At 28.4% G+C, this 24017-nt stretch overlaps 1 protein-coding gene across 1 annotated transcript; it reads left to right on the top strand.

Annotated features, from left to right (window-relative positions):
• The first annotated feature begins 956 nt into the window (after positions 1-956).
• On the top strand, positions 957-23782 carry LOC145829300 (uncharacterized). Its single transcript, XM_082937062.1, has 13 exons — positions 957-998; positions 12044-12175; positions 13184-13335; positions 13676-13770; positions 13982-14150; positions 14386-14503; positions 14760-14902; positions 15388-15526; positions 16456-16575; positions 17237-17405; positions 17595-17756; positions 21039-21107; positions 21533-23782. The coding sequence occupies exons 2-13, from the start codon at positions 12063-12065 to the stop codon at positions 23507-23509; spliced, it is 3426 nt and encodes a 1141-aa protein (XP_082793188.1). The 5' UTR covers positions 957-998; positions 12044-12062; the 3' UTR covers positions 23510-23782.
• The last annotated feature ends 235 nt before the right edge of the window (positions 23783-24017 follow it).

The raw sequence follows: 24017 nt of genomic DNA on the forward strand, positions 1-24017 counted from the left end.
AAATTTAATTATACACTTTCTGTGAAAATTTGAAGAAGATTAATTAAGAAATGAAGGAGGAGATAGATTTTTAGTGAAATGCTATTTTTTTGCGTTTTTAGTTTGCGCCTTCCATTAAGAACCTATAGAGGTCACCAACTTTGATCTCTCATATCTCAAAAAATACTTTGAATTTTTTAAGCGGTTAAAATTTCTGATAGCTCAGATAAAACTCTATAAAATAATATCAACTTGTAAAAATCAAGGTGGACCCCCCTATGCCCTTAACTTCCCGATTGACAATAAACTAGCAAAAATTCACAAAACTTCATTGAGTGACTACAAATTTGAACAGAAAATTGAATATGATTAAAAAGTTAAATAAAAATTGAAATTAAAATTGGTATAAGGTTAAAATAAAATTTATTAAACTTCAAAAGCATTTTTTATATATGTCTACAAGACAATACAAACTTGCTTATTTTGTTTAGGCAGGTATTATCTTTTAGTGCATATACAACGGCTGTGAGACACAACCTACATATTGGACTATTGCTATTATTGTAGCCGCATTTTTTCATTATAGTATCATATTCATCTTTTATCTTTAAAAAAATTAAAATAAACTTGAAAAACCTGAGTAACAACCTAAAAGTAATCAAAAACATAAAAGAAAAAGAAATTTAGTCTGGTACAACCCTTCTTTTAGCAATTCATTAAAAACTTAGAAAAACACTTCAATAAACAAAATCCGCAAACAATATTTTTCAACAAACATAATATACAAATAAGTTATTTGTGTTCGGCAAATTTAGAGAATATCATAAAGGCACACAACCAATTAATTTTAAATCAAAACTCAGGAATTCAGAGTCAATATGGTTGTGGTGGTAGCTGTAAATAGAAATTAAAAAAAAGGACAATTTTTGTTTGGAGAACATTGTTTACAGGGCCACAGTTAAATCTGACGTTGAGACGAGGTTCTACATTAGCTTCTGCTGGACTCAGTTCTGATTCAGGTATGCCAATCATAAAAAAAAATTTAAAGGCGGCAAATTTTTTTTTTTTGTTTATTTTTAGATAAATTTTTTTAAAATTTTGTGCTTACAAAATTTTCTAATAATTGCAAACAGCATGTCTTGAAAATTTGAGGTAGTTATCTCAAAAAACGTAGGAGAAGATAGATTTTTAGTGATTTCTAGTTATTTGCAGTTTTAGTTAGTGCCTCCTATAATAAGGAACCTATTGTTGCCTCTGACTTTGACCTGCTATATCTCAAAAGTTGTTTTGAATTTTTTTAAATCTGTAAAAAGTATCTTGTAGCTTAGTAAAATAAGATCAAATTGTGAAAAAAGTGTTTTACCCTCCCCATATGCCCTTAATATTTTTTTTTATTTGTAAATTTTATTTGAATTTATTAGTAAATCTTGATTTTAGTTTATTAAAGACAGTCTTACAATCACCTAAGGCTGGGGTTGGCAGGCAGTTGGTGCTCGCGGGCCAAATTTCAAGTTTTTAAAATCTTTGTGGGCCGCAGTTTTAGTTTTAGTGATATTTGAATAATCTTTTGATTTTAGTTTCAGTCACATTAAAGAAAGTTTTACTTTAGTTCACTTTATTAATTTTAATGGTATTTAGCTACACATAGAATGTCTTTTTAATTATAATAAATTATTGGAGTAAAATTTACATTGACAAATACACTTAAGTCTTAATTAACTGTGTAATTTTTTAAAATATAATTAATGCTCGAATACTCTAATGTAGTACCTTATTAGCTTTTAACAGGGTTTCCACTTTAGAAAAGTTAAAAAACTTGCAATTAATCAAGCTCAGATACCTTACTAAAATATCTTCAGTATAAAAAGTACACAATGTATGAGTAGACCAGAAAAAATTACAATTAGTTAACTACACTATAGTCATAAAAACTGTTCTGAGAATTCGAAGATTTATTTAAAGTGTTTGAAATAAAAGTTTATCTGAGCTTCTTTTAAATGTCTCAAACAAGTTTAAGGCCATAGGGGGGGGTCCACTTTGGTTTTTACAACTTGATCTTATTTTGTAGAATTTAATCTGAGCTATCAGACACTTTTAACTGCTTAAAAAAACTCAAAGTAATTTTTGAGATATAAGCGATCAAAGAAAGGGCATTCAATAGGTTCCTTATGGAAGGCAAAAACTAAAAATGCCAAAAAAGACTATTTCACTAAAAATCTATCTCCTCCTTCATTTTTTGAGTAATCTTTCTCAAATTTTTACAGAATGTGTATCATTAAACTTTAAAGAGATCTATTGTAGGAATTTTTTTAATTTTGAGTAAAAAAAAAATTATTGTCAAAAAACTACCCTTTTTTTTAGTTTTTTGTGGATAAAATTTTTATTTTTCAAAATTTCAAAAATTCCAACAATAGATCTCTTTAAAGTATTAAAAGGAACATTTCCTGAAAATTTGAAGTCTCTAGGTTAAAAAATGAAGGAGGAGATAGGTTTTTAGTGAATTTTAAAATTTCCGAGAAAATTGACCCCGAAAAATTTGCGGTCCATACGTTTATATTGGAAAATTTTTACAAAAAATTAAATATCTCAAAAGTTAAATGATATTTTTGAATTCTATAAAAACTGGCTTATAGTTTGTACTTTAAGCTTTCATATAAAAGCCAAAGTTAATTTTAGTAAAAAAAAATGTTGGACCCCCCCCTATGGCCTTAACCTAGTTTGAATTTAAAAAAATTTTAAACCAGATTGTATGTTTGGCAACCCTTTTTAAAATAAAGTCACAAAATAAAGAAATAACGAAGTTTATTAACAGTGAATTAAATATATAGCAAAAATAATATCATAAGTCAGCTTGAATAGAAAATTACGTTTCTTAAACATTTTTAATAAAATTTAAAACTTTATAAGCCATTAATAAAGTAGAAAAACTTAACTTTTTATTGAACATTATAACAATTCTTTATCTGCAATAAAGATGTTGTATATAAAGAGTAAATGTGGTGAAATATATGACGAGCTATGAAAACTAAAACGTTAGTTAGGAGTTATTGCAAGAAACCAAAAAAAAAAATAGCTATAGTCAGTTTCAATAAAACAAATGATTATATTCAGTTACTACAGACTGATCAGAAAAAACTGTTAAGGCAAGTTATAAAGTATCAAAAATAATTACTAAAAAGAAGATACTGTTTAGAATTAAAATTTTTTTTAAGAATTTATGTTGGCGGTAGTAAATTTTTTTTGTTCATTTCTTCAATGACAACAAGAAGTCATGTTTAGTAAATCTCTAAAGATTATAAGCAACATAAATCAAATTAAAACTTTAATCAATCTGATAAGATGAGAGAACCGGTACAACAAATATTGCTCATCTGAGAGTTTTTATTAGAGATGTTTTTACTGACTTTGATATTTTAGAAAAGTTTTTAGGTTTAGTTCCAATGCACAACAATAGGTAAATGCGTTTTAAAAGCAAAGATGCAATGCACTTACATAAAGTTTTTGAAAGTATAATTTTCTGCTTCTTTTTTTGGTATAAAATTAAATTACATTTAGTAAAAAACTGTCTTTAGTAATATAGAAATACTAAATAAATACTGTTAAACTACTTTTAATGTATTTAAAAAAAGTATCTATATAGTAAATTTTTTGTGTCAAATCAAAATTTCATACTTTACACGTAAAAGATGTTAAAAATTCCAGTATTTTTCACAAATTCTCAAATTCAAGGTTTTTCTAGAATTTTTAAGCATATATTTTCAAATTCCAAACTTTTCCGGGATTCAAATTTTTTAGCAACACTAATTGTTTACCCCTATATGTAAACCATTATATAAATAATATTTCAAATTTTGACAGCTGCAAGACTTAAAGTTTAATATATATTATAATTGAAACCAACACTGTAAATTGAACAAAACATACATCATAAATTTAATTTGCCACTCATAAAGCAGAAAAGCCTGTCTAATAACCAAAAACTAGCCTAATATTTTAGTATACAAATATTCATTCAAACCAAAAACTGAAAAAATTACTAAATTGACTTGAGATTTGAAATCTACAGATAGTCATAGTTTAAGTATGTGGCAATTTTTAGTTGTTTATTTGCTTGAATTTAAGCTATTTTGATTAACAATATACAAACATTATAAATAGACTATCCCTAAATTTAGTTTGTATTAGATAGGTAGTTCAAAAAAAACAGTAACTGTGTATATTAGTGCATAAAAATTAACTTAGTTTGTCAAAAAAACATTGTTTGAAAAATGAAAATGTATACATATCAAAAAGTATTTTAATTTATATCATGTATTGTTTTAAATGTGTCTTTACACACCTAGATACTACATGTATAAACAATAATTTTATAAAATTTTGAATTAACTTAACTTAATCTAATTTAAGTATTAAATAAAACGTGGTTTAAAATGGGAACCTTATTTCCAACCCGCAATCATTTCCCACTCAATTAAATCCAAGAACCGCCTACCAACCAAGGGTTAGGGGTAACAGTGATGGTAAAACATAAATTAATATTAAGTAAAAATAAAACAAAATTTTTAAAAATAAAGGAAAAAATAATAAAAGTAAAAAACATTTTTTAGTGATAATTGTGCGCGGGTGGGATTTGATCGGGTGGGAATTGTCATTATGCGGATTAAAATATGAGCATCTTTGTACATTTGTGTGCATAGGGATTAGTTTAAAGTGCTAAAATAACTTATAAAAATAGCAAAATGTGTAAAAATAAAAACAAAAACAATTTTTTACTTATATGTTGTTTTAAATGTTTTTGTGCCCAATCAAATATAATTTTTAGTAATAAAACGTCTACAAATAAAACTTAGTTTTAAAAAGCATATAAAAAATACCTAAACTTGCTGTTGTAAGAAGAAAGTTATGATGAAACTAAGAAAAAATCTGGTGGAATGCTAATCTGTATTTTTTATGTTTTTAAGCTGATATTGTAAAGTTTTTTGAATATTTTAAAATGTTAAACAGGGACTTAAAACAAATTTGATAAAATTAAACAAAAAACAAAAAAAAGTTTAACTTAAATATTTTTTTTTTGCTCAGCGGGCCACATTTACATGCTTGCGGGCCACAAAATTTTCTTCCGCGGGCTGCATTCCATTCAAAAAATAAACGTGCTCGCGGGCCGCAGATTTACCCTTTGAGGGCCGCATTTGGCCCACAGGCCGCAGTTTGCCGACCCCTGACCTAAGGCTTTAGGTGCGAATTATATTCAATCTATTGTTTTTTTGCTTTACAATAAATATATTATTATTATTATTGAAGTTTACTGTCAAACAAAGAACCTAGGCATTAAAACTGAAGCCACTTAAACTGAAAGACACTAACATAGAAATAACAAATTACAGTGTTAAAGCAAACATAAAACTCATACAAGGCACAAACTGAATAAACTAAAACTTTCACAACCAAAATATTCAACAATTCCAAAGTCACCAATCTCCAATTATACATTCCCAAACAACAAATCTTTAAAAAAAGCATCTCTTGTCAAAATTCTTCAGAACCTGGCTCGAAATTTTTGGAACCATCTTGAAGACCACTCTGCATCAAACAAGAACTTTCAAAAAGGCATTTGTTTTCAACTTTAGACAGAAATCTTCATCTTGCAGAACATTGATCTCAACAACAGATTCAGTCAAAAATCACTTCAAACATGTGGCAGCAACAATTCACAAATCTAGCTTACAAATCAACTGAGCATCCTATAATTTTAGAATCTAAAGCCCCATGCACATTAACAATAGACCGGCCAAAGAATCAAAATTAAAAAGTACTTGAGATCCATAAGGGGAAGGTGTTGCTTACAAATCAAACTACCAATAAACTACATACCACAAACCAAATCAATGGTTAAAGAGATGCACAAAACTAATTACTGATAAATTTTACTGGTAAATATTTTATTTAAATCAAATTTTTTTAAGTTTAATCGAAAATTTTCAAGATTTTTGCAAGATACTTGTTCATTTGGAAGTTTGTTCCACATTTTTACCGAACAAGATTTTTGCCAACCAACATTGTTGAGATGATATTTGCATGTATATTTTCTATTTTTACCTCTGAGTGAGTAATTATTTTTATAAGGTTTAAAGAAAGTTTAAGAATCAATAGTAGTTTCATTGTTAATCAGTTTAAAAAAAGTAATAAAATCAAATTCAAGTCTTCTGTACTTTTAAGTTTTTATATTAAGCTTTATTGGTCTGTCTATGTTAGACGTATAGACGTATATGAAATGTTGCACCGATTAAAGATTGATCTTGTAAATTTTCTTTGAATAGATTCTAGTTTGTTGATGTCTTTTATAGAAAATGGAGACTATAAAGGTGTGTTGTATTCCATCTTAGGACAGATGTAAACTAGGTAAAATTTTTTAAGAATTACCAAATCCATAGATATCATAAGTAAGATATCTACATAAAAAAAACTAAAAAAACCAGGAGTATAGAACAATTCTTATTTTATAATTTTATTTGTGTTTTGACTAGAACTTGAAAATAAATTCAGGGCTGGAACAGATTTGTGAAAAAAAATTGTTCTAAATTAAAGCTCTCAAAGCGCCCTCTGAAAAATTGTAGTCATTATTTTTAATCGTTAAAGAAGTTTAATTTGATATTTTGTTAATATATTATCTTTATGAAAATGGGTTAATGAAAAAAAGTTGTCTTCTTAAAAGTAGTAAACAATGAACTTTACCGCAAGATCAACAACAACAGCATCCGAGACAAATTTTCAATAAGATAACTTGAATGTAGCTTCCTATACAATATTACCTACTTCTTAAAAGTAGGTAATATTGTATAGGAAGCTACATCAAGTTATCTTATTGAAAATTTGTTATAAAAAACGTAACTTATAGTATACATTTGTTACAATAAAAGGTCATACATAAATTTGTGTAAAAAATATTTTACATCTCTATGGCTTTTATGAACAGACAAAAACTAAAAAAAAACAATACTATAAAAAAAAAAGTATACATGGATATAGTGATTTTAAACAGTACTATTTCTTTGTTACACTAACACATGTTTCTGTGTGTTAACAAGTTATCACATTTCAATAAAGCTATGTAAAAACATAAATACTGTAAGGAAAGAATAGAAGATAAAGTAGGTTAGTGTTAGTGTAATAAAGAAAGAGTACTGTTTGAAATTGTTTTTATTATATACAGGGTTTCCAAAAAACCTGGATACTAGAAAAACCTGGAATTTAACAATTAAGGCTAAAAAAACCTGGAGTTTGAGAAATTGTGAAAAAAAACTGGAATTTTGAACATAAACACTAAAAAACCTGGAATTTCAAATAATTTTACATGTTTAAGTAGTAAAATTTTAATTTGAAACAAAAAATTTAACAAATAGATATTTTTTTTATCATCTACAAAATTTTTATTATTAAAAAACAAATTTAAAGTAGCTTTACAGTATCTTTTAAATGTTGTTATACTACTTAGCACATTTTTTAATCTTAAACTTGGCTTTAAACTAGAAATAGATGCAAAAACATGTACTTTTAAAAACCTGGAAGAAATTCAGAAAACTTGGAAGAAATTTCTCAAAAAAATTTGGCAACTCTTTATATGTTCCAGTGAACTTCTTTTGCTAGGATTTTTATTAGTTAACACTTGAAATTATACTTTGAATAGTTATAAATATAGTGTTAATTTGTAAAAAACTTTATAAAGTTGTTATGTAGTTGTAATAGCTGTACCATAATAAAAATAGGTAAGTGATCCATATGTATCATGATGCTATCTAAATCCAAAATATTTGGCAATTTTATGTGGAAAATAGAAAAAGTTTTCTTTGTTTGTACAATAGATCTATCATAAAATTACAAAACAAGTTTTGATAAATACATTTGGTTTAAATACAAACTTAATACATTTATAAAAACCTTGTTTGTGTAATTCATTGATAAATTTCTTGAAGTTTTTGTGATTAGCAATAACTTAATATTTTTTTTTTGTTAAGATGTTGGAAAATTTTGAAATTATTAATATTAGTTCTTTTTTTTTCTATTAGTTTTACAGTTAATAAGTAGACTATATATCAGTAAAACTAATAAAAAATAGTTAGGTAGTAACCATAATTATTTAGATGCAGCAAATTTTTTAATGTCAATTTTCAAAGAAATTTAAAAGTTTTCATAAAATATATCTACTTTTTTCCTTGCTTAATAAACACCTCAAAATTATTATAATTTTTTTTTTGAAAAAGTTTAAATTTTAAGAAAGAAAAAAAATGTTAAAGTTAGATTGTTTTTTTATTTAATTATTAAAACACTCTGTTGTAGGATAATTTAAATGTTAGTAACCAACTATCATTAGTAACCGAATATATTAAAAAAAATATTGCCTGAAATTTAAAGATCATATATATTGTTAAACCATTTTTTTGCCTTTTTCCTTAGTGCTTTCCATAAAGAGGGAACAGGTCAATATTGCATGAAGAATATTTCTGTATTAATTTATATACTACATTTTTCTAATTTATTCGAGCATAAAGTTTTTTAAACATTCTTATTCTGCTTATCATGACTTCCTGGTTATATAATAAATAACTTAAAACGTTTTTTTTTTTGATTCTATGTTAAATTATAACTAAATGTTTCATTTTTAATCTGGTTTATTTGACTATCGTCATAGACTTATTTGGATAAATATTGTTAAGTTACTGATTTTAATATTTTTGTTTGATATTAAAATTTTTAAACTTTATAGCAAAATGTTACTGGTTTGTGTACTATGTTGTAACTTTAGAGTAACTCGAAATAAAATGCAAGGAGGTAGCTTAGCAAGAAAATTAAGATATGTTAAGGCTATTGGGGAGTCAAGAAATTTTTATTACAAAGTTACCATTGTCTCTATTATAAAAACTTTACAAACATTATAGGTCATTGAATATAAGAATTCAAACTAATTTTTGAGATATACTTTTTTATAAGAAAGTGATAGATTTGAATACATTGACCAATTTTTTCATTGCCAATTCTATTGATAACTTAATAGTTCACAAAGATGATCTTTTTCTTTTGAGATATACACTTTTAGTTTTCAGGAAACACCTTTTTAGAGAGCTTAAAATATTTAACATATTGATATAAACTAAAATTAAAAAGTTAAGTTTTGGGCAAAAAAATAGGTGATTTTTAAATATATAACTAGTTAAATGACTTTGAATAATACTGGATGAAAAATTAAAGAAAATATGTTCTATAAGAAATAGTTTTTCTAGCCATTTTAGCTTTATTTTTCATTAAATTTATTAAACTCACTAACTTTGATCTCTTTTAGGTCCTAATATTGACTCCTATGGCAGTGGTTCCCAACCTTTTTGATGCCCCGCACCCCTAAAATCTCTTAATTTGATCTTGCACCCCTAACACTATATGCTATAATTATTTAGTAGTAATTTGATTATAAAATCGTTGATTTCATTAATTAATAACTTGTATTTAATTTTTATGATAGTGTTCTATATTAACAAAAATGAAATACTTGTAAATTTCAAAAACATAACAAACTATATTTGAACAAGTTTTATCTATTTTTTATAAGGTAGAAAACATCATGCTTCAGCCTATGACTTCGTCATTTAGTTTTTTAAGACTTGAAAAAATATTAGAAGTGAGGAAAAAGCACTAAAAAAGTAATAAATATTAGTCTGCTGCACACCAAATGTTATGGCCCTTATAAATCCACACAACAAAAAACTCACGAAAAAATCAGATAAAAACGAAAAACTTTGTAATTGTAGATCAAAAACAAACTGCCCCGTAGATAACAAGTGTTGCCTAAGTAATGTCATATATCAAGCTAAAGTTTCCACATCCGTAAATGACCACAAAATTTATATTGGTTCAACCAAAAGAACATTTAAGTCTATATATAATGAACACAAAACCTCTTTCCCCAAACCTTTTAAAAGCAAACTCAAAAATTGTACCCAACTTGCAAATCACCTATGGGATCTATACAGTAACCATATAAAATACTCAATTGAATGGAAAATAGTAGAATCAGTAAAATCTAGCACAAACCATACTAACATGTGCACTTTATGCAACCTAGAAAGACTCCATATAGCCCTAGCAGACAAAAGAAAAACCTTAAACAAGAGAAACTAGCTGATAACCCAATGCCCACATTACTTAAATGAATATCTATAGTTTATATCTCACAAAAGTATAAATTTTATTAAGATATTTTATTATTTGTATATGTATTATAATATTATTCCCATTCTCAGTCTAAATTGTTAAAACTATTTTATTTTTATATTTTTTTCTTTTTCAAAACTGTTTATTAGTAAAATATATTTCATTAAGATATAAGATAAATTGTGCATGCTTTATAATATAACCATTTCCAGTTGTAAATCATAATTATTGGAGAATTAGTATTAGTTGGATTATTATTAGTTTATACTTTATAGCTTTATAAAAGATTACATTATAAATGTAATGGACTTAACAGAACCTGTTCTTAACAGCTAATAAAAAACCTGCTGAAGATACTAATTTTTATCTAAGTATTTCATTTAAAATAGATGCTAGCTTGTAAACTGTTTTAAACAATTAATGGCCAGTTAAGAAAATAAAATATTTAAAGAATAGATGATTAAAATTCACAGGTGTAAAACTCTAAGAAATCTTTATTAAATTGTTACTTCTAAACTAACAGCTTAAGTTAGTAAAATGAATTTACTTCTAGAAAAGCGCTCTTGCTCTATGACGTATTAATAAAATTAATTTATTCGGAAAATTAGCGCCAACTTCTTTTTATAACTAAATCTACTTTTTAATTTTATAAACTTTATCAGAAAGTAAAAATCTCCTTATTTATCATACAAAAATGAAAAGCCATCTCGCACCCCCTGGATTGCACCCCTGGTTGGGAACCCCTGCCCTATGGCATTAACTTTATTTTTTACTAATGTTGGCCAACAAAAATAATTGTGCACAACTTTGATAAAATCATCCTTTTCAAGTTTCATTCTATAACAACATATTTTTGTATATTTGAATGGAAGTTTTTAAAACAGAACTTTAAGGTCAATGGGGAGGAAGTCCAACATTTTTTAATAATGACCGATATTTGTTCATATTGTAAGCTCATAAGTAAGTTCATTTTAAATTAAGTGAATTTTCTGTAAGATATATTTTTGAAAGACAGAATTAATATAAATTTTTTAGAGTAGTCATTTTCTTAATTATTTTTCAATACTAACTGTTAACTACATATCACTACACTTTTTTTCTCTTGATAATTGAAATTTTGCAAAACATAAAAAAAATCTGTATTCCTCTGGTTATGTAGAAAAAAATCATAAATAGACAAGTTTCTCTTGATTTTGTTTTTATGTTTGGTGCTTGACCAATTTTGAATTTAAAAGCAAAAAGGGGATATTTGTTTAGTATAATAAATTTTAAATTATGTATACAATACAGAGTTTGGTTTTGGAATTTAGTTTAATAACAAGTTTTACTAAGTAAGCTAATCAAGTATAAAATTAATATTGAAATAGAACTTTAAATAGTTAAAAAAGTTTTAACTTGTTTTAATTTCTTTATTTTTTGTCAGTTTTTGTTTTATAGTATAGAAGGATAAATGAAAAAGAAGAATATTTTAAGATAAAAAAATAAATAACATGTTACTTTGTAAATAGTTCCTTAAATTTTAGTAGTAGCTTTTTATTTGTGATAACATCCTTTTAGTAATTTTTCTTTTTTTTGTTAAATTTAAGTGGTTTTAACTAAAATGAAAGTCAATTTATAAGAAGCTTAAGTAAGTTCATTATAAGTTCTTAAGATTAATGCATATGATTAAGTTATTAAAATGTAATTTTTTTAGAAAAATAAATAGAAAATAGCCAAAAACAAACGTATTATAAGACAACAATTGTATTTAAACAGTCAAAATATTTGTTTAAAATATGGATAATCTTAACTAAAAACAACAAAACTCAACATAGCACTTTGTAATACTTTCACAATGCATACAACTTTATGTAAAACTTTTCAGGCTTTTAATAATATTTAATATGCCTGAAAGATTTGATTCAGAAATCAGAGATGGTGTAGATAAAAGAAAATCAAAGAAAGATAGAAAAACTAAGAAGTCTTTCTTTGACAAAGCCCATGAAAGAAGTTCAAAGTAATTAAAAAAAAATTATACTTCAAGTTTATTTTACTTTCTACACTTAAGTATACATCTTTTGAAATAATTTTGAATTTAGATATTAAATATTTAGTGCTTGTTAAAGTTAGAAGATTATGAGTTGATAATTTCAAATTAGTCTTAAGTTTATTTGTTTACTAAAATACTTTAATAATTTATAGTTGTAAATTGTTTAACTACTAGATCCATAAAACTAGGATCCTGCAATAACTAGATCTTATTTTCCAATCAAGATGCATCCCGATCCCAATCCAGTTAACCCTAAATATTTTTTTAATGTGTTAAACCAGTGGTATTTATAGTAAATAAAAGGTATGCACATTTAACTTAAATATTAAAGTTCTGTGTAACCTATAAATATGCCAAGATCTTTTTTATTTTTGTTGTAAATTTTAGAATGTCTAGCCTAAGTTTCAAAATAAGTTTTGTGCACACTACTGTGCATTGATGCTATATCTAGTTAAAGTATGTATAACATTGCCGTAATTAGTGAGTACATTAATTATGAGAATATTGAATTCATTAATTTGAGTTTTATTAGCTCTGCCCAAAAACAACAAACCATTATGTAACTGGTAAAAAGTGTAATAAGCATTTAAAAATAAAGATTTATCATTTAGAAAGTATCTTGTGTATTAAAAACTAACTTTTGTCACTCAACGTTCTGACCATTTTAATTCAAGCAAAACTTTTTGTCTACAAAAGAAAAATGTCATGTTGTTTTTAAAAAAAATATATAGATAATTAAGACCAAAAACTTATTTAGTTTCCACTAAATATAACTTTCAAAGTAGTTTGGTATGAAATTATATTCACTTTAAAAAAGTTTAATTATTTAGCATTTTCATACAGTTTAAATAGTTGTAAGTTTTGGATTATACTACCTAATGTAATTTTTGATTGCAGTACCTTATTACCAAGACTAAATTACTTCATACAATTTAGGCGTTTAATAAATTTAAATAAACAAAAAAATCAATTTAGGTACAAAAGAACTGATGATGTGAGAGCTAAAAATGAATCTTTCAGTAAGTTTGGACTCAAGCCGGAAATTTTGGATGGCTTGGTCAAATCAGGATTCAGAAAACCTTCTCCAATACAAGCAACGGCCATCACACCTGGAAGAATGGGAATGGGTTTGTTTATTTTTTATCCAATAAAACAAATTGGGGGCTAGTAGAAAAAAAATCTAAAATTATTGTTTTAAATTTAAATTTTTACACTTTGATCAGGTATAAATAATATTAATACTTTTTTTGTTATTATAAGTAGTTTTATCTTTTTATTCTTAGTTGTTTAACAGATAAAAAAAATACTAGAAATCTTAATTACTTTTGATTAAACTGAGTTGATTATTATTTTAAATAATATGATTTATGGTGTATGGTACATTGTAATATATTAAAGTTTTATTTTGTAATTATAAACTGTCAATTTCATGATTAACCATTTGGTAATCTGTTTAATTTTTCTTAGACTTGATCGTACAAGCAAAGTCCGGTACAGGAAAGACATGTGTTTTTGCATGCCTAGCGCTCCAAGAAATTAATTTGGAAATGAAGAGACCTCAGGTTTTCTAAGTTTTGACTCAAAAAAATTATATCTCATCTTATTTGACATTTTTGTTTACTACATGTATATATGTTGTGTGCAAAAAAAGCTGTTATATACTTGCAGCTATTTAGATTCAGTTAAAGTTCTTGAAGTTTATTTTAAATTTGATAGGTATTTTGTTTAATGTCCAAATTGATAACTAACATGAAATTAAATTTTTATTACCAGGTGATTATTGTAGCGCCAACAAGGGAAATCGCCTTGCAGATTTGCGACGTCATAAAGTCAATAGGTCAGTGCATGGAAGGGTTGGAGTGTCACACTTTCATCGGTGGAATCAGCTTGAAAGAAGATATATGGAAGTGCAAAACTGTTCAAATTTGTGTTGGAACACCCGGTTAGGCGCTTACTAAGTATCTAAGTATTTTTCCATAGGTTTTTATTAATAGCAAAATATTAAAAGTATCAAATTTTGAAAAAAAATTAAAGTTCATTATCATTTGAAATTTGTCTACAAATTGTATTTATACTTGTTTTATGTGCTAATGTAATTTTAGCTTTATGTACTATTAAACTTTATAATACTTGTTATTGTTGTGTAATATGAGTATCAAGCTTGAGTTTATTGACAGGCCGCTTGCAAGACTTGCTGGCTCGCGACCACCTAAGTTCTCAGAAGCTGAAAATGATAGTAATGGATGAAGCAGACAAGTTGATCAGCCCCACCACTAAAATGTGCAAACCCGTCAAGTGAGTTTTTTTTTTGAAATTGCAGTTGTATGACGCACAAGGTTCCATGCTTAATAAAAGTATGATTTATCTATTTATTTTTTTAAAAGTTAATTTATTTTTGACGTACTTCAACTTTTAAAAATCGTATAAGTGTTATTATATAAAAAGTACTTAAAAAATATTTACTAGTTACCTTTGTAAAAGAAAATTAAGTTTTTCTGGATCATATTTATAAAAATTAAAAACTGAATATTTTTGTTTATTTATTACAAAGTTGGATATTTAAATCGATGCCAAAGAGAAAGCAAGTGATTGCAGTGTCAGCAACGTATCCCGATTCACTAGTGACTTTTGTAGAATCTTACATGGTTGAACCATATCATGCCAGACTTGATGCTGATCACAAGTCTTTACTAGGTTTTTACAGTGATTTTGTATTAAGTTTATAACCTACCCATAGTATATAAAATTTGAATTAACTGGATGTTGTAGTTTTTTTTAAGAAATATTTCTTCTTGTACTAGTTAATATAACTAATATTAACCTTATTAGATAAATATAAAAAAGAAACATAAATCTTCAATAAAGTGGAACGTATACTTTTTTGCAACTTTTTATGGTTGAAAGACAAAAATGCAATAATTTTCGTTTGATTTATTAAAGCAATTTACAATGTCATTTTCTAACTCTTAAATTTTATTAAAAAAGGAGTTAGAATTAGCGATATAAATTAAGTTTTAATAATTTAAGGAACTACATGTTGTGTAGTTTTTTTTAAGTTTTAAAATGTTTTGATAGCAAAATTTTATAAACTTTTTGATTTAAGTATCGAAATACTTAAACATTTTATATGCCCAAAATCAGATTTTATTCTTGTTAAAAGTTGTGTTTTCAAATTTCAGGGTTGAAGCAATACTATGTCGTAACGAAACATCAGAAGAACTATTCAGATCGCGAATACGAAAGCATCAAGGTTCTTGACGTGTTTCTTCGCAGTCACCATTTCAATCAGGCACTTATATTCGCCAACAGTCATCGCAGGTAGCAATTTGTTTTTATTAAGGCCATAGGGGGGGGTAGGCCATGTTTTTTACAAGTTGATCTTATTTTATAGAGTTTTTACTAAGCTTCAAGTTGCTTTTTACCGTTTTTAAAAATTCGAATTAGTTTTTGAGATATGACCGGCCAAAGTCGGGCCGCATAACAGGTTCCTTATGGGGAAGGAAAAACTAAAACGGCGAAAAAAGACTAATGCATTCAAAATCTATCTCCTCCTTCATTTTTTAAGCAATCTTCTTCAAACTTTCACAGTCTATTCTTTATACAATAACAAAAAAACGTTATTTGTGACTTTAAAAAATTTTAAGTAAAAATACCTTTTTTTTGAAAAAAAAAAATTTTTTTTGATAAAAAATCACTTTTTTTTTTAATTTTTGTCATAAAACTTTTATTTTTTAAAATTATTAAAATTCACAAATAACGTTTTTTTCTCATAATGTAAGGAACATTTCCTGAAAATTTGAAGAAGATTGCTTGAAAAATGAAGGAGAAGATAGATTTTAAAGCCCGTTTTTAAAAACTCGAGAAAAACGGTTTTAAAGTTTTGGTAAGTTTGATTTTTTTATATAAATATTTTTATATAACCGGTCATAAAAAAAAAGTTACTTAATAATTTTAAAATCTAAAAAAAGCATCTGAAAGATTATGAAATTTACTATAATATAAGTCTATATGTTATTTTTGGTCAAAAAATGGCTTCTACCCCCCCTATGGCCTTAAATTATATTTTAATTTAAAATAAGGTGCATATCGTAAATTATTGTTTATTTCTAATAATTTAACAGCCTTTTTCGATAGAGTATAAATTTAAAACTTTATGTTTAGTAGACCATGAAAATATAGTTTCTTTATAAACATTGAAAAAAAACTACTGTAAACTTTTTTATATAAATGTTTTGCAATACATACAGCGCGCAGCTTCTGAACAAGCAGATGACCAACTTGGAATGGCCTTGCACATACATATCCGGCCAGCTCGATCAGCAGAGAAGGATAGACGCCGTCCACAAGCTGAAGAACTTCGCTTGCCGGTAATAAATTTATTCGAATTATTTGAACTATTAGTTGTGTAAAGTAACAAGTTGTATATCAATTGTTAGTTTTTTTCTCGGTCTAAAATGATGCAAAAAAAAATATCAGAGTACTGTGTGTTCAGTTCAAACAAATCTTTTCGACTACAATTTTGTTAAAAAAACTTTATTATTTTTATTTTAGATGCTGTTAGTTTTTTTTCTCTTTATACAGTTAATTCACGCAAAAAGGACTCGGAAATTATAAGGCAATTTTAATTAGGAATCTTTCACAGCAAATAAGTTATGAAACCTCTAAATATAAATTATTGTTACTTAGCCAGGAAAGTTTTCCTGACTATTTTACAGAAAAAACACTTTCTAACTATTGCGTTACATTGTGAATAAACCAGTTGCAACTTAAACATAAAAATCAGTAAAAGGTCAACAATTTTTTTCTGTGGTGAGAAAATGTTCCTGACTAAGGTAGTGCTAACCAGAGTTATCAAAATGTTAATAGTTGTTATGCCAATTGAGAACTGAAACGTATAAACTTTTGTTTCTTTTCAGTTTATAACTTCATGCTCGATTAAATAAAGCATTACCTTTTCACAAGAATGGTGCCAACTGTGTATTTAGCAAATAAAAAACAGTTCTTTTATCACCATTTAAAATATACTAGGTTGTTGGTTACCACTGACCTGACAGCTAGAGGAATCGACGCGCGCAAAGTCGATTTGGTGGTCAATTTGGAAGTGGCTCGCGAGTGGGACACTTACCTGCACAGGATCGGCAGGGCGGGAAGATTTGGCGGGAAAGGCACGGCTCTGACCATTGTTAACGGCGATGAAGTTAGTTTTTGCTCTATTGTATAAAAAGGTTTGTAAAAGACAAACTTCTAGTTGAGCAGAACAAAATTTAATTAAGATATTTGCTTAAAAGTGTAAGACTCTTTTTAAAAAACAGTGGAATCTCCGTATAAAAGTAAATTTTGTAAGATTTTGTAAATCACTTACCTTTAAATTTCAATATTCTTCTAGGAAATTGAAAAGTTCAAGAAGATGGTGTCGGCTGCCAACCTGCCTATGCACCCCTACACCATGAGCTTGTATGAGGACGGGTACCACAAGAAAATCAACCTGGAAACCGACATGACCGAGGTTGCAAAGCAGCAGGAACCTGTTGGTCACCATGACGCCGCGGTTTGTTACATTTGTAATTTTATTACCTTTCTGTGTTTAGAATACCTTAATTTGAATTTAAAATGATTTAAAGATCATATAAGGTCAGACTTTTATCATTTTTATTATTACTATTATTAACATTATTATAAGGGTAAATCAATTGTTTCAAAAGTCATTCTATTTTTATATCAACAACTAAGATAAAAGTTTATTTTTAAACTCTGGGTAACTCATGAGATATAATATATTTAAGCTTTGGAGTTCCATAAGTTTATCGTGGAACGCGAACGAAGACTGTTTTATTTAAAATATATCTCCAACACTTGAACCATCGTTTTCAATTTTCTAAATATTATACAGTTACAAACAATTTTTGAGAAAAATTGTTTTAATTTTATAACTAAAATAAATTGTACTTTATTGAAAAAAAATATATTAGTCACAATTTATTTTTTCAAATATTTTATTTTTAATTTAAGTAACATTCTTAAACATCTGAGTTGAATAGTTTTAAGACGTAGGAGGAGATTTATTTCTACAATATTTTTCATATGAAATCATTATGAAAAGTTTTTCTTTAAAATGTTTATATCCAAAACTTAAAAAACGAACTAGTATATCTTGAAAGTAATTTTTTCAATACTCTATAAAAACTATTTTGTAGTTTTACCAGGGGTTGGCCAATAGAGCCCTGTGCGGCCCTTTAATCAACAATCAGTGGCCCACGATTTACTTTCAGCTAAAATAACTTTTTTAAAGTAGTAACAAAAAGTTTATGCGGTGTAAACTTAAGTTACCACTAATGCTTCATTATTGTTTTTTTTTTCATATTTTAGTAGTGTTTGATTTTGGTTACTACGATTATTTTTAATTAACTACCGCCTGCAAGAATTGACCCATATCTTATAAAAGGTTTCCGACTCCTGAATTATACTTTAAGTTTTTAACCCCCCCCCCCCCCCCCCCCCCCCCCCTATGCCTTTAACGATAGGAGTTAGCTTCATGAAAGTGCAAACTTAAAAGTTTTGATAAAAGTTTATCACATTATACTGTGTGTTAGTAATGTTTTTATTAATAATAATTATTCAATTAGCTACAGAAAATAGTTTATGTATAATTTAGTTTTTAAAAATCCTCTAGAAATTTTTTTTGGCTAATTTTTGTTAGAGAATTTTTATTTTAAACTGTTGCAAGATTTTAACACTAACTTTTTAAGGTTATTAAAACACTTTTAAAATCTTATTAAGAATTTTTAAAGTCTAATTTTACAAAATCTAGAAAAGAATACTGTAGAGAAATGTAAGAAAGTTTGAAACAGAAAAGTTCAATAAAAAATGTTGAAGGTTTAATCTTTTTATGAACCAATTTTAGACTTTTAGTGTTTAAGTTAACACGTAAGAATTAAGCTGTTTTAAGAATTTTTAAAACTCCTCTCTATCCCCCTTAACACCTAACATTAGTGTAGTATGAGGCATTTTATAAAGTTTATACTTAAGTCTTTAGTTTTTTGATTAAATACTAACATTATTATTTTTATATATTTTCTATATATATGGTTTTCTATGTGCACATTGCACAATAGATGAATTAAAAACATTTCGTTCCACTGATTTTCAAGTAATTAACTTTTCATGGAAAATCTGTTTTACAATGTAGTATTTTGTAAAACTTTTTACCTTTCACAATATATTGAACCTGTGTGGTACTGTCAATTACTTCTGAAAATAAAATCATATAAAATTAAAAAAAAAATCAACTTATATAGTAATGGTAATAATTTTAATAAACGAATCCTAATTACATCAAAATTTAATTACACAAAGCTAAGAACATACTAACTATGATTAGAGTTAATCAGCTACAAAAAATATAAACACCAAAAAAAAAACATATACAAAACTACTGCGCACAAAGATATTTTTTGATAACACTGCTTTAATGTGTAATTGTTACAAAATCTGACTAGTATTTTCTATTCTTTTTCAAAGCAGGGTTCGTGCGCGTCAGGCTAAGTCAGGCTAAATCAGTTTTTTTGAAAAAAGTTGAAAAACGGCAGGCTAAATCAGTTTTTTTATTAATAAATTTGAGAATGTCAGTTATTCTCAGTTCAAATGCTATAGAATTTTTGATTAAAAAAAAATTGAGAAATCTTTTTAAGATCAAATTGATATGTGAATTTATATTTAGATAAAGATTTAGTTATTAAAGACAAAATCAGTCGAGATTTATAAAAATAAATGCTAAAAACCTTTTGTTGAATTAAAAAAAAAATTAATAAACCTCATTATTTAGTTTTGAGTAGATTATATATACGTCATAATTATGAAAATTCATAAAAAATACAGTTTAAACATTACAGTTTAGTTCAACAACTTAGCTGTTTGTTTGAATTTGTTTACATCAGCTATGTTTTTCAGAGCTTAGTTAGTTGAACTGTTTTAATTTAGAGTTTAAAGGCTTTATACCAAATACTTTTTAGATTAAAACTCTTAGTAGTTTATTCATATATTTTACTGTTTGTTCAAAGTTATTAGAGATATTCACATTACTAAAACTTAGCTTTAAGATATAAGTATAAGTTTTGTGGGAGTATAAATATTAGGTACAATTCATTTTTCTGAACACAAACATAATATTAAAGTTTTTTTTTAATTTAGGCTTAAGCTTTTTAAATCTGATATGACATCAACAATCACTGTATTTATTTAGAGTTTAGGATTTATAAATATGTATCAATTTTATATATTAGTCAAAATACTATAAAAAACATTTTTTACTTATTTTTATACTTATGTAGCGTTTCATTTTAAATTTTAATAAAACACGACAATGCACGTCGTTTTATTATAAATCTTTTGGTTATAATTTTTTTACTTAGTGTTTTATTAAATTGAACAATTGTGTTTAGTAATATATTAATTTTTACACCAGTAATAGATTAGATATAACACTTATTTTAAAATTTATCACCGAATTTGTTATGTTAAGGGCATAGGGGGGTTAATCACCTTTTTCACAATTTAGTCTTATTTTATTGAGTTGTTATTAAGCTATGAGTTGCTTTTTGCAGATTTTTAAAGCTCAAAATATTTTTGAAATAAAGCTGGTTGAAGTTGGAGACAACAATAGTACTAACCAAGACCCCCCAATACCTAAAATGAATTTTAAAGGGGGTTTTTCTTATTTTGAAAAAATGTCAGGCTAAATTGGTCTCAGTCAGGCTAAATGAAAAAAAATTTGCGCACGAACCCTGTCAAAGGTGTTTTTACTTTAAAATTAAAAAGTATATTTTATTTTAAGTTAACAAGCGATGAAGAAACCGAAGAAGCAATTCAAATCAACAGAACTGAACAGCCTGCGGAAAATAAGGTTTGCGTTTTTTTATTACGCGTAAAATAAAGAGCATTAAAGTTGCTAGAAGCCAGAATAATACGACAATGATCACATTGTATATCTAATTTTAAGCATACAGAAATTTATAAAGCATGATACAAACTTTTGTAAGACTTTATCCATGTGGCTAACAGCCATTGTTTGTTAAATTTTATAATTAATTTTTAGTGTTGCGACAGTAGGTTTCAAAAGCAACTTATATTGCTCAAGTTAATGTTTGAGTTGTGGTATAATTTTAAAATAATAACTTGTATAAGCTGTAACTTGTTGTCTTTTGTGTTGGCTCTCTACTTCAACAGAGAAAAAAAATCTACAACACGGTGAGATTTAATCCAGTTTATGATTTTGTATCACAAATATACTATTGATGACTTTATGTTTATAAAAAAAAACAATTGCAGATTAATGGAAAAGAAAGCGACAATAGCGGCTCTGGGGAAGTAAAAGTGCATCATGACTCTGAACCTGAAGTTTGCACGCGTCAATACGTGTCTGCTGATGTGTCGCAGCCGGCAAGCTCCCACCACGACAGCTTTGAAAAGAACGATGCCAAGGAAGAAACAGCCGAAAATGAGAACGAGTCATTAACTGACCAAGATTTAGTAAAAGCGGCTGCGGATAAAGCGGTCGAGACGTGTGTTGTTGAGGAAGAGGTTGGTTACGGTGACGAAGGTTCGGCGGATTACTGCGTTCCAAACATGCAGCAGATAAAGCAAGAGTACAGCAAAATGCGCAAGAACACTCACCTGTTGAAAATGAACTACAATGAGCTCGAGGAGGATTTGAACCATTTTATGGAGCACAAGGAGTTTAAGAAGTATCCTGAAGAAGAAAATACCCAGGACTGTGCTTCTGTGAGTCGCACTACAAATAGTAACGAATCTGATGGCCGCGAGTCGGTAAATACTCAAAGTTCAGAGGTCAGTTTTTCAACAAAAGGTAAAGTTTCCCGAGGTAAGCAATTTGATACTTCGGGGGCTAAAAGCAGTTTCTGTTCTGACGAAAAAGGCAAAGTATCTCGACATAACCGATATCAATGTGGTTCCGAGGATGCTATGAGTAAATTTTATTCCGAAGAACGCAGAAAACCTCATGACGCCAGTGGGGATAATTCAACGATTTGCAATAGTACTAAAGGAAGACGTCGCTCTGGACGGCGCAAAGGCAATTCCAAGTATGAATCAGTGAGTCTGCGTTCGGGAAAAAGGAGGGATGATAAGAAGCCGAGACGCTCGCTTTACAAACAGCCGCCTCGCAGGAGCAGGGCGTACGAAAGCCCCAGCAGCGAGCACTCTTATTATTCGAGCAGCGACAGCAAAAGCGTGGAGCCCAGACGAGCCAACTTCGACAAAAACACCAAGTTCGCCATCGATAAGCCGTCGGGCTACCAAGAAAACTTTGGCGTCAAGAAGAAATCATCAAAGACAAACAAGTCGGCCCAGAGTAATAAAACGGAAAGTGTGGAAGACTGTGAGCTTTCAGTGGGAAAGTTGAACGAAAAGGAACGTGGCGAGTCAACAGAAGAAGGTGACGAGTTTGGCGGGTATTTTGACAAGTACGGCCACTACTGGTGCGAGGAAGGCGGTTACACCACCGAAGAGGGCGGCTACCACGATGGAAAGGGCGGCTACTATCACGCGGACGGGGGATTCACTGACGAGCACGGAATTTTCTACGAGGACATGAAGCGGGAGAAGAAGCGTCGCTCCAAACGTTCAAGGCGACGTTCTTGCAACTCGGTGTCGCTGCAGCAGCGTCAGGACTACCATGGTTACCAGGGTAGTCATGATTACCAAGGTTACCAGGCTCCACCCAATCAGTTCCACGGTAATTATTCACCCGCTAACCCGTACTGCTTCTATCACCACTACATGGTCGGCGCTCCGCCGCCGTGCCTGTGCGTCCCCAATTTTGCTTGGAAAAACCCCGCTCGTGCTACCCCACGCTCGCTGAGAAAGAGGCACGAAAGCAGGCCCGTTTCGCGTTTTACCAGAAGCGTCAGCCGCTGGTCTTCCGCCAGCTGCTCGTTCGACAGCGCGTCTGCGAGCAAACGTTCGAACAGGATGGTGCGTCACAGCGTGCGCAAGCCGATGCAGTACCAGAAACACGGAGATCGTAGTGACGGGAGGGAGAACATTTACGAGTCGACCACGAGCGAAGTGGAGAGCGACCCGGTCAACGTGCCCGGGTACGAGCTCACAGGTAGGGAGTACCACGTGTCGAAGGGGGTAAGCACCGCGAACGATCACTTCACTGAGAACATTTTGGCTGGCAGGAAGGAGGTCGACCCCGCCAAGGCATTTGAGGGCGTGTATGAGCATGTTTTGGAAGAGACGAGGGAGAGAGTGGAGCACATGTTCAGCAAGAAAAAAGAGTGAACCACGGACTCTGAAATGTATGTTTAGTTTTAAAGGTCTACCTTCTTTGTGTAGCTTGCTTTACCGTTTGAAGCAAAATCGTTATGTTTAAAAATATAGGTTGTGTTTTAAAAATGAATTCCAAGTATAAGTTTCGAGTTTTAAACAGTAAAATTTTGCTAAGGTGAAATTTAAAAGTTTTAGTTAAGTTAGTGAATTGTGATGATTTTTTAAGTTGAATAATTTTTTGTTAGGTAATTTACCTCATCATTGTTGTCATGGTTTAAAATAATTAAGGGCTAACTAAAAAACAATTGTAGTGTATTTTGTATACCCTAATTATGATTTTTTTAAAGCAACTTCGTTAGATAATTAGAAATAGTAGGCTTTCACCTTTCATGTATAAAATAAATCTTTGTTATCACTTTTTAAATTAGTTGAAATTGTGTTTAAATTTAAGTCGTTTTTTTTAATAAAGTTTAACAAGACATTTTTACAAGTATGGTTATATTTGTCCATATAATTATTT

The sequence above is a fragment of the Thalia democratica genome, chromosome 2 (assembly GCF_965202585.1).
Source record: "Thalia democratica chromosome 2, ktThaDemo2.hap1.1, whole genome shotgun sequence".
Classification (NCBI taxonomy): Eukaryota; Metazoa; Chordata; class Thaliacea; order Salpida; family Salpidae; genus Thalia; species Thalia democratica.